Here is a 12736-nt window from a genome sequence, read left to right as displayed (position 1 = left end):
AGAAAAGCCCGTAACTGCGAGTGGTACTGGAGTTACATCGGGTACCACGTGCTCTCTCCCCGCCCCCTGCAGCGCCATACCGCCATTACAGGGCCTGATTGCGTTTCTCCGGTACCTGTTTGCATACATGTGACAGGTACCGGAGAAAACACGAGTCTGAAATAAAAAGATTTTCCATATTTACCTGCTTTCTTCGGCTCTGCTGCCTCCCGCTCCTGACCACCGCTCATTCATTGATTATTCACCGCACTCAGGACTTGGAAGCCGGAGCATCGCGATGACAGCAACGGGCACAGCACCGTTGAGGACATCACCGCAGGGACAGGTGAGTATTCTGCAAGTACAGTGACCTCCAGGAGGTCATCAGAGTTTCCAATGAACTCTGATGACCCCCCTGCGACACCCATGCTACAGCTTCATGGGTTCATCAGAGTTCATTAGGAACTGTGACGAGTCCCCGAGATGCTCCGGCTTCTAGGTTCTCAACACACACACACACACACACACACACACACACACACACACACACACACACACACACACACACACACACACACACACCTGTATACTCACCCAGCGATGCGGTCCCCAGCGCTGTCCCTGCTTCCAGCTGCTCACTGCAGTGAATATTCAGTGAGTATAATTACCAGCGATAAGGAGCGGGAGGCAGCAGAGCCAGAGACAGCAGCGCTGGAGAGAGGTAAATATAGAAAATCTTTTTATTAAAAAGACCCGTGTTTTCTCTGGTATTTGTCACACTGATGTCACACAGATCACATCTGTGTGCGATCCGTGTGACATCCGTGTGACGGACATGTGTGCGTGCAGGGCCACGAGGGGTCACACAGTCCGTAACTTACTGTTTGTATATGAAGGGATAGTATATATGCTATATACAGTATTGGGTAAAACTAAGTTAATTATATTAGTCCGGCCCTCTAAAACCATCCCAATTTCTCATGCGGCCCCATGGGAAAATTAATTGCCCACCCCTGGTGTATACAGTACAATGGCAGCGTGACAACTTCCGAGTCACATGACAGCATGTGACCGGAGCTTGTCGCAATGCCATTGTACTGTATACACTGTACTGGAATGCACCGGAACCGTCAATCCGACGAAAAGCCGGATGTGTGAAACTAGCCTAATAACTTATACAAGGTTCTACACACAAAGGTCCTATATAACCATTCTAAAATTATTTAGTACAAGACCTCAAGTTGCTTTCTCTTTCCTTGACCTCTTTTGGGATTTCTTTCTTTCCTGACCAGGGTTCTGACCCCGTTGTGGCAAATATATAAAAGGAACATAATCTATAAATTTAGTGATGTTTGTATTTGATTTGCTAAAATATATTTTTAACCCACCACATCTTAGACAAACAGCAACCCGCAGGAGAATGAAGAACGGAACAGAAAAACGTATAGTGGTAAGTAGTAACTCAAAAGCTGGACGTTTTTTATTAATTTTTTTTTTTTTTGATGAAGAAAATTATTAGTTTTCTGAGGCCTTCATAAGATTTGTTACCCCATAGTTATTACTGTTTATAGCATGGAGATTTCTGATTGTTTCCTAAAACTAAAATGTATTCCCCCTAGGTGGTTTCCACCCTCCATATTCAGTGTAATGCTGTCTCCTTTGCCCATAGCTTGTGCCTCCCTTTGCTTACTGGAGCAGATAGGCCCCAATATGCCCTATAATTAAGCTATGTACACACCAGCTTTACATGGCAGTTGATGCTGAAGTATTTCTTGTGAATTTTTTTTCCAATGTCGCCACACTGCAAAAACTAGTGAAATTACCGTAGTAAAATCTTTTCTACGTATGTCCAAAATCTCAGGTGACAAAGCACAGAGTGGAATACAGCGGCTCTGAGGATGAAGAGGATAAGAATTACTTTGGTGAATCTGGTAAAGCACATATTATGCTATTAACGCCATGTTTAAGGGTATAACCAGTCATCCAAGAGAAAAAATGATCCCTACAAGACTTAACGGATAAATAAGCTAATTGATCAGGGATAATTAAGGATTGAACTCCTGTGTTGTGACCGCTCCCTATATGTCATTAGAAACCTTGAGAAGCATTGTGTTGCATACAAAGTATTCATATGTATGTATGTCTTTTGTAGGCTTACTTTTCCATATATGTCATGCATTGCCTTAAGAAGGGCATTTCATAGATAGTCTATGCTTGTAAAATGACCTGGCAGGCCAAACTAGGAGCCACAGATTGCCAAACTTGTATTGACCCTAACTAATACAGTAGAGATCTATGGAGGGGTTTCAGGGAAGCACAAGTGCTCCACAAGACTTCTAACATGCCCGAAGGTTCAGCTTCTTATAGGGTGGCAAAAAGAGGGTTGCGGAGGCAACCTGAATAAGTGAAGGATCAAGTGTGACGGAAAGAAGCCCATGATGCAAAGAAATGGCAAGGTACACACCTCATACTCTAAGAAAAGGTGTAACACATGGTTGGATGCAATCATGGAACATTAGATCGCTGTTTTATAACCAGAAGTATCTAACATTAATGATATTTAGGAATTCAAAGGTTTATGATTATCTCTAAAACCCAGTTTTGGATGGTTAGAAATAAAATCTATTTTTTTAATATTTATTTGTAATTAATATTACATACAGTAAAAATAACAGGTTCCCTAGCTAGAAGGAGTTAAGAATGATGGACCCTTTCCAGTTTCAACCAAGGCTGGAGTTCAGCCTTGGTATTTGAAAGCACACAGGCTTATGCTGTCCCCTTCTCTAGATAGGGGATTGTATTACTAATATTATCCTACCTGGAGGAAATCAAGATTGACTATAACACCCATATTTCCAATAATACTGCTATATAGGATATACTACTGCAGTAATATTACAATAGAAGAAAAAAATATCACCAGACCACGATTTATATATCACCAGCAGTTACATACAATATCCCCATACTTATCATTAAAGGGTTGATCCCGTCTCCCTATCACAATATGTAGTAGGTGCCATAATAATATTAGCAAATACTGCCAATTAGAAATATAGTGTAGTTCTCATATAGCCATGTCTCTTACCTCATGTGTAGGGCATTGCAGCTTGGGTACCCAGGATTACGTCCACTCAGTGACAGTTGCTTGTGGATACCTAGCTATATTGCCCTGCACATAAGGTAAATACATGGCTATATCAGGAGAACTATACTACATTTCTAATTGGAAATATTTGCAAATATAATTTGTCTTCCTCATATTGGGATAGGATCTTGAAGTTGGGAATAACCTTTTAATCTACACCAGTATAAACCAGATACTACCACCATGAATATTACCATTAAATAGTATTTCTGTTTTTACACCAGTGCTCTGCAGACAATACATATGTACTGTATAGGTTTTCACTAGTGATGTTCTCACTGATTAGTCATTCATTTTCCTTTTCTTTTCCATTTGCACCCAGACCAACATGACCACTTTCCATCCATTATTCACCTTTACAATATGTAACACATAAACAGACTTTCTGCTTTCCAGCCTTTTTCTACAGCCCTACACAAACCATATGGTGCTATAACCAGTGCCCTAGCGTGTAGCAATGCCCTCAGACCTGCACCGTAGTTAGTACCATGGTTTCGTAACCCTACACTGATAATGTTCCCTCTGTACTTCATTGTAGTAATAATGATCAGCTAGACCTCCCTACAGTTATAATCCCCTTTATAATAATAATGACCCTGTATCTCCCTGTAATTAAAAAAAAAAAATTCTTATATTAATGCCTCTTTTGCTTTCACTGTAATGACCATGAATCACATATTGTGCCTCCTTATAATAATCCCCCTAGCCCCCAATGTGCCTCCATATCTTTCCCAGTGCTACTTTATTGTAAAAATGTCCTTGAGCAAGGGTGTAGATATGTCTCATCACAACACATATACTCAGTCGTAGAAGACATAACGCCCTACTTTTAAAGACAGGGAGGGAGACGGCTAATTTGGCCCTAATTATTGTGCCCCAACTGAAGCCTATTGGTGGTCTCACCCAATACAACACTGCTTCCCTGGACCTCGTAGTTTGATGCCACCCAAAATACTCACGCACAGTATAATGGTGCCCCCATGGTGTGGTGTCGTCCCCCCACCCCCAACACACATGGTATAATGCTACACCCCTTCCCCACGTGGTGTGATGGCCCACTAGGTAGCCCATGGCTTTTTGCCTTGAGGACCCCAATACAGGATCAAAGCGGTCTACTGCTGGACCGGCCCATCGGGCATTTGCACGATGGCTGGTCCAGGAGTGGTTGTAACCATATACTGCTGTAGGAGACAAGTTCAGCCACTTGCAGCTTTTCTTATCAATCATCTGAGAAGCAGTTGTTCAGATGGAACAGTCTATCTAAATCTGATATTGATCTTCCCTTTCCAAATATTGAATGATGTCAGAAAAGTATTTCAAATTTGTATGCAAAGAACTACCCCAACAGAGGCGAATCAAGGTTTTTCTGCACCTGTCTAGAGACATATAGCTCTAAAACCATCAACAGTACAGAAATGCAGCACCAGAACCTCAACCATTACAAGAATAAGTAGCCAGAACCAACATCAGTACAGAAATACATTGCCTTAATTACAATCAGTACATGTAGCTCCGGAATAGCCATCAGTACAGGAATACAGCACTATACCCACCATCAGTGTAGGAATATATCACCAAGCTCCTCCTATGTCTTGTGTTTGTATGCCAACAGCAGCAATGGCGTTGTTCTATATTTAAATAAGAAAAAGGGGGCATGCAATACAATACGCAGGAGGAAGAATATACACACAGGACCCGACCCACAGAGGCTTTCCCTGCACATGTCAACTGAAGTGCAGGGCATTTCTGCAACTTTGATTAATGATATCTCAGCAACCAAGCATCCGATATTTCAACAATAGGTATGCTTGGATTTAACATACAAGTGCCAGTATGGCACTGCCTTTACTTCATATAGCAAAATCCTGCTGTTTAAGTATCATTATAATGCTTCTGCATAATATGTTCCCTTCGCTGTGCACCTAAATTCCCCATCACTGTGCTCTTGTACATATGACCCCCACACTGTGCCCCCTCCACTGAAACATGGCCTCCATTGTACCCTCCTTTCCTTATTGGGCCCTCCTTTCACACTCGCTTTACACTAGTGTCCTCCATATACTGCTCAGTCTCTATGCCCCCCTCCTTACATACCCTCTTCCTCTGTATACTGTGCCCTCACACTGTCGCCCATGCTCCCCCTTTTCTATACTGACCCCCCCACTCTAATTAGTATCTACTGCCCCCCCCCCCCCACCTACCGTATTTTTCGCTTTATAAGACGCACCTCCAAATTTGGTGAAGGAAAAGAGAATTTTTTTTTTTAATGTTAAATGGGGTCCATCTTATAATGCCAATGTCCCTCTAACAAATCATATAGGATATATGTCCCTCATAGCCCCCATCCTAAAATTAGCCCCCTTAATCTTGATATGGCCCCCTTATATTGAATATAACCCCCTTGTGATGGCACACGTTCCCCTTGTGCTGCCTATGGCCCCCTATGGATTGCATACATTCCCCTGTGCTGCCTATGGTCCCCTATGAATTGCACACGTTCCCCTGTTGGATAGCGCCCCCATGCTGCTGCCCATGGCCCCTATATAGATCGCGCAAGTCCCCCTGTGTTAGATATCGCCCCCAGGCTGCTGCCCATAGTAAAATAAAACACTCTTTCCTTACCTCCTCCAGCGTTTATCTTCCTCCTGTCTCCCTCGGTGCTTCTCTTCCTTACTTCCTGGTTCTCAGTGCGGTTATGCGATCGGCACAGCAGACTGAGATCTCTGCGTGCCTGATCCCAGTGGAAGCAGGGACACGGGGAGAAACGCTTGTGGGGGTAAGTAAAGCTTTTTTATTTTAGAATGAGCATCAGCATAGGGGCCAAATCTAACACAGGGGGGCATGTACCATCACAGGGGGGCGCAGGGACATGTAATATGCTCCGCTGCCCCAGCCCCTCACTGCGGTGCGATTTCAGCACCACCGGAGATGGACAGCGGCCGCGCATATTATAAGAGTGCTAGCAGGAGATCAAACGCAGCGTTCACCTGCCCCCGGCACAGCGCCCCCACCTCCCCTGGACCCTGCAGTGTGTGTGTGTGTGTGTGTGTGTGTGTGTGTGTGGTGTGTATATGTATATATATGTATGTGTGTATATATACATATATATGTATGTGTATATACATATATATGTATGTGTATATACATATATATATGTATGTGTGTATATGTATGTGTGTATATGTGTATGTGTGTGTGTGTGTATGTATATACACACACACACACACACACACACACACTATATAATATATATATACATATACACACATACATATACACACATACATATATATATGTATATACACATACATATGTATATACACACACATACATATATATATATATATATACATATACACCACACACACACACACACACACACACACAGATATATATATATAAGATATATATATATGAGATAGATATAGATATAGATATATATATATATATATATATATATATATATATATATATATATATATATATATATATATATATATATATATATATATATCTCTATCCCCTACTTTCCCCCAAAATTTGGGGGAACAAAAGTGCGTCTTAGAAAGCGAAAAATACGGTACTCATGCTGTCTCCTCACACATTTCCCTGCCCAAGAACTGTACAATTTGAATGGGAGCCAGTGTTTTACACCTTCTGTAGGCCAGCTGTCAGCATGGCAGCCAACTCTGAAAATGGTCGAATCCAAAATGACTTCGGCCCTAAGTTCGCCACTGCTCCCGATAACCACTTTATTTTTCATGTGTTTCGTCTTCTGTTTCTGGTCTTTTGATATTTTGTGCACTTGTTTGCCAGACGCTGTTGTCAAACAAAAGACTTTTATGAATTATTAGATTGCTAGTTTAAAAGAATTTCATGTCTTCTAAAGCTTTGGCCAAAATACTGCAAGCAAGTTCATCACAAGCAAGTCTCCATTACTATTGTATATTTACATCATATTCTTGTTTAAAGAGGTCAGCAGCTTTCTCTAGTTAGTTTCCTCACAAACTGACCAGCACTTCTGTGCATACCATGACTGCTGATGGAGGAGCATGTGACCAGTCCATCAGCGTTCTCCAATTGTAAAACGCATAACATTGAAAAACTGCTAATCTAATTAAAAAAAAAAAAAGTGTTACAAACTCTCTTCTCTGCTGAGTTTTGACCACAGATTACATTAAACGTACTCTTTATCAGCACAGGGTGACTATTCACACCAAGTACAGGTGCTCGTACATCATGGTGGGGCCAATCATTTAAAGGGAACCAACCATCAGGATTTTCATATATAAAGTAAAGCCAGTGCTGTACTGGCAGTAGGATGCTGAATGTAAGCATACCTTTCGTTTTCAGATGGGAGGTTTTATTTCAGAAATATGTGCAAGTAAAGTTACAGCAATGCACTGCTAATTGAGTGTTAGCAGCCCCAGAATATATAATATGTGGAAGGGATTTTGCTCTCTATTCCCGCCTCTGTCCACCTTCCTGGCCTTCGTAGATGTTATGGACATGTTCAAAATGCAGCCCATACAGTCTATCATGTGAGAAAAATGACTCACACCTGGAAAGGAGCCCAGTCTAGCATCTACCAAGACCAGGATGGGAGACAGGGTCGGGAATAGATACCAAGCCCTCCCCCCCCCCTTCCCCTCACACACACCCCTATTAGATATTCTATAGCTGCTATCACGCAAACAGCAGTGCGTTTCTGTAACTTGCACGTATTTCTGAAATAAAAAATCCAATCTCAGAGCAAACGATATGCTTACATTCATCATCCTAGTGCCAGCATAGCACTGGCTTTACTTTATATATGAAAATCCTGATGGTTGGTTCTCTCTAAAATCACCTTCACATTGACTTGTTTTCCCTCAATCTCCACTCACCCCTCTGCTGTGATGGACAGCTCTGGTTTCACAGAGCCAGAGAAGTAAGTAGACAGACAGAGACAGACAGACACCAGCCTTGGTGTGAACAGTCATCCTGTGCTGATAGTCCCTTTTTAAAGTTGAATGTCCAAAGAAACGTAGAGCCTGTAAAAGTAAAAACTGTGCAAAATTTATAATGAAACCAAATTTCCAAAAAAACATTTTTAGCCAAAAATACATGCATTACAGTGTAAAAACAAAATGGGGGTCTATCTGCTTGTTTGAAGGAGCATGGCTGCACAGTCTTTTTTTCTTAGTGTTACATACAACAGTCAAATTTGTCTCTTCAGGGAGGAAGAAGAGTAACTCGGGTGCCACCTATTGGATGTAGCAATCCTAGAAGTCAAAAGTGACCCTCCAACGAGTTTTGTTGTATGACTTAGGATTTATGCCAGATCAGAACCTCAATTTGCAGACACTGTGTTTTGGGATGGTTGTCCATCGTCAGTGCAAAATATGAGATCTCATCTGGCTGTGTGAGAGGCATAGACGTAGTCTGAAGGTGTAGCTATTCTCCTTAAGGAGACTGACACACCATTCCCGCATGCCAGTGAGGAGACATTTTTGCCTCAATGCTCCTGTGGGAAATAGTCAAATTGTCTCTTCAAGGACAAAGACGACGAACTCTAGTGCCACCTACTGGAGGTAGCAATCCTAGAAGTCAAGTGACCCTCGACTCAGATCTCATGCTTTGCAATGACGAAGGATAACCATCCCGAAACAGTGTCTGCAAATTGAGTTTCTGATCTGGCATAAGTCCGAAGTCATACGACAACTCATTGGAGGGTCACTTTTGACTTCTAGAATTGCTTCCTGAAAAGACAATTTGAATATTTCCCAGAGGAGCATTTCGGCTTAAGGCTCCTCACTGGCACGCTGGAACGGTGTGCCAGTCTCCGTAAGGAGAATAGCTTCCCTTTGAGAATAAAACAGTCAGTGACATCTGTACTGGTAGATAATGGAGCATGCCTGCACAGTTCCCTTCTGTGCATATAGCACTCAGTGACCTCTCTGCTGGTAGATAATGGAGTGTACTTCCACAGTCCCTTTCTCAAGAGCTGCATAAGGCTATCATTGACATCTCTGCTGTTAGATAATAGAGTGCCTGTACAGTCCCTTTTTGAGCATTACATATAGCAGCAGTTAGTGATATCTCTGCTGGACATAATGGAAAGTGCCTCCTTAGAAAGGGACTGTGCAGGCACACTCCATTATGTGCTAGTGCAGACTTCACCAACTACTTCTATATGTAATGCTCAGAAAGGGAATGTGCGTTCCGTATAGCAGTAGTTGTGATATCTTCACTAGTACATAATGGAGTGTGCCTGCATAGTCCCTTTCTGAGTGTTGCGTATAACAGCCAGTGATGTCACTGCTGGTACATAATGGAGCATGCCTGCACAGTCCCTTTCTGAACATTACATATAGCAGCAGTTAATGATATGTCGGCTGGTAGATAATGGAGCGTGGCTGCGCAGTCCCTTTCTGAGGATTACATACAACAGGCAGGGATCTTTCCGCTAGTATATAATGAGCGTGCCTGCATAGCCCCTTTCTGAGCGTTATGTACAACAGTCAGTGATATCTCAGCTGGTACATAATGGCGTGTGCCTGCATAGTCCCTTTTTGAGTATTACATATAACAGCAGTTGGTGACCAACTTCTGAACTACATACAGCAGTTAGTGGCGTCTCCTATAAGACATGATACAATTGTTCTAGTCTATTTTTGTTGTCATACAGTACCTTATATTCATACTATATGTCCTTTATTTTAAAGGCTCTGCAAAGAAGACAGATAAATCATGCAAAATATCATGTGCCAAAATGGGACGAATGCTTAAGCGCATTCATCGAGACAACACTGTGCTGAATGAGAAGGTTCTCGCTGTAGAGCAACAGTCTTTTCAGAAACTTTCAGAAATTTCAACAGTATTGACCAGTTTAGCTAACTACATGATGAGTATGCAGAATTCCCAAAGACCAGGATTTACAACGTCTACACCTACTTCAAGGATTCATCCCAATGACAAGCATAACTCTCATAGACCCCATCATGGCCTGTGGTCTGATGCCACCAAGAAAGAGTATGACTCGTAGCTTCCATTATTGACACATGTGACTATACTTGCATTGGAAATAATCGCTAATCAGTATGTGTCATGGAAGGCACTGTGTAAGTCTTTTAGCCGTATCTAGTAGTAGTGATTTTAAAACTTCCCAGAGAGCTGATTTGGGGCATATTGAAGGCATAAATTACTTTTAATTGAAAGGGAATTGAGATGTACATTACATGAATATGCAACAAGATAAAGGTGTACCTTCAGTGTAAAAGCCATCAGTTCAGAAGGATGACGGCAAGTACACAGGACAGCATGGCTGAGCGGTTCCCCCACGTTTTAGGTCCTAATCCTGCACATATGAACTTTGCCGAGGAAACTGAAGAAGACTTGATACAGCATGAGCAGTGGGAAGAAGCCAAAAAAACTTCTTAGAAGCTGATGCGTGGACCCACTGCCTGCCTGAATGTTTCACTTTTGTCTTGTTTTTTATTTTAATGTTCTGATAATCTGGTCCTGTCATGCATAATTATCAGAGTTTTACTGTATTCCCATGTGTCACATCAAACTATGTCCTTTTGGATGTTTTCCGATGCCTTCCTACACAGTAGTGATGTTTTTATCTTGTAATTTCTTAGTTAATTTCTTAGGTTTGCAGCAGAGCTTAGACATGAAAAATCGCATTAGTTGCCTAATAGATAAGAGTATGCACCGGACTCCACGTCTTTGTCATACTATTGTTTATCACTGCTTATGTGATGCATATTCTGTAGCTCTATTGGTTCAGTGGTTGCTTTCTGGACATTATGCCCATAAAAAATGTTTTATTATCTGGTTCATGTTTTTTTCTTTTTCTCATCTTAATGTTTTCGGTAATAAATGGTGTACAATTTTAAAGCCTTTTTAGGGTGCCAATTAATAGTAATTATCAACATTCGTTACTGGATGTTTTTATAATGGGTTTTATTAGAAAAACTGGTACACACATAGGGGAAATTGCTGCTAACGTTGACACTCTCCTAAAGAGGGCACTTGAATCCATAATGGATTAGAGACTCCGAGGGTGTATGGAATCTTTGCACTTTGGAAAGGTGTGAAGCCAGAGGTGCGTTCCAAGCACAAGTGTTAGCATTTAGAGGAAGAACTCAGGACAGGTCTGAGACATCTCTCTGATCTAGCCCATTTTGATTGCGTTTAGGTCAATCTAAAGTTCAGTGATCACTTTTTAGAACCAGTGCTTGATATTAGAGGCTGCTCATGCTTGCTTCCAACAGATGAAGATTTCTCACTGGAGGTAAAAAAAAAGTTTGTTTAAAAGAACAGAGTCCTCAGTGCTTGATACCTTTTTAATGGCTAACTGAAAAGATGGTAATGTATAGCAACCTTTCAAGACTACTCAGGTCTCTTAATCAGGCTCAGTATAACACAAATTCTGAAGAGTTGCATATTTATCCACAACAGGACATAGAATGGAGCAGTAAAGAAGACAAGTTATGTGAATCAGAATTATCACTATGGCAAGGGGGAAAACTGTTGTGGCCATAAATATTGCTGTAGTTCATAGATAAGCAGTGTGAAAGTTTTATTGTCCTCTGATTGGGGTCTGGTCTGGGCTGTGATGCCCCTGGATGGTCTGAGGAGCACATTTCTTAATTGATGTAAAAAGACATAAATCCATGTGACACATTCATTCCTGCTCTTAATGTGTCAAATATCATAAGTTTGTATTCCCATAGTCTCCGGTCTCTCTGGGACTTGAAATTCCCTTTCAATACCAGCAATTTCATGTCCATGATGCTGTGGTCTGGGTTACAAAAATATTTGGCCACAGGTAGATCCATCCTTTTTTTCCTCTAATTGTGTGGCGGTGAGAATTCATCCTTGTCCTGAGCTGTTGTCCTGTCTACCCTACATACAGACCCCCAGTTGGACATTTGGTACATATAATTAAGTACACCACATTAGTTGTGGTGCAGCTCAAGGTACCTGGGATCTTGTAGTCCTGAAGTGATCTGGGAATTTTTATCTTGTCCGTTGTCAAAATAAATGGACAGGTATACTGGAGGTATGCATCTTGATAGGGATTGATGATGGTTATTAATATTTCGGATGACAGAATTTGTTTGGATATGTTTCAGCAGTAATCCTTACATCTGAAGCATTACATCCTTTGCATATGTGCACCTGAGGGTAAGCAGCTTTTGGTAAATATTTGCCAGATTGACTAAAACACTTGAAGGAAACCTGTGGCATTGTACATGCAGTCCAATCTGTGGACATGGTATATAAAAGGAGAAGCTGAGCAGAATGATATATATAGGCTTGTTGCAAAATATTCAGCATAACTTGTATTCTATTCATTGAAATCGCTGGTGTTAGTATAGGAGTTCAGTGGTCGGTCCTAATCAGTGATTGACAGCTATCTCTGCATGAACAGTCATCCAGGAAGACAGTCAATCACTGAATAGGACCACCAACTGGACACCTATGTATATAAATATCAGATATGTCAATTAATAAATTACATGGTTTTACTGAAAAGATTCTTAGACATTTTTATATCAATTGCCAGCTTACCGGTAATCCGTTGCATGTGGCATTGTAGCTTGTCCTGTAGATAAC

At 41.4% G+C, this 12736-nt stretch overlaps 1 protein-coding gene across 4 annotated transcripts in view; it reads left to right on the top strand.

The window, feature by feature from the left end:
• LOC142296401 (uncharacterized) overlaps nt 1–10949 on the top strand; it is a 148699-nt gene extending 137750 nt beyond the window's left edge. For 2 of the 4 annotated variants that reach the window (XM_075340002.1, XM_075340001.1), the window contains 3 exons: nt 1378–1429; nt 1841–1910; nt 9835–10949. In XM_075340002.1, the coding sequence (XP_075196117.1) occupies nt 1378–1429; nt 1841–1910; nt 9835–10154 (442 nt within the window). In that variant the 3' untranslated portion in view covers nt 10155–10949. Of the gene's footprint in view, nt 1–1377; nt 1430–1840; nt 1911–2330; nt 2436–9834 lie in introns of all 4 variants that reach the window. The other 2 variants (XR_012751631.1, XR_012751630.1) reach the window with 2 other exon arrangements.
• The last annotated feature ends 1787 nt before the right edge of the window (nt 10950–12736 follow it).

Source organism: Anomaloglossus baeobatrachus, chromosome 3, assembly GCF_048569485.1.
Source record: "Anomaloglossus baeobatrachus isolate aAnoBae1 chromosome 3, aAnoBae1.hap1, whole genome shotgun sequence".
Lineage (NCBI taxonomy): Eukaryota > Metazoa > Chordata > Amphibia > Anura > Aromobatidae > Anomaloglossus > Anomaloglossus baeobatrachus.
This window is presented reverse-complemented; position numbering and strand designations above follow the sequence as displayed.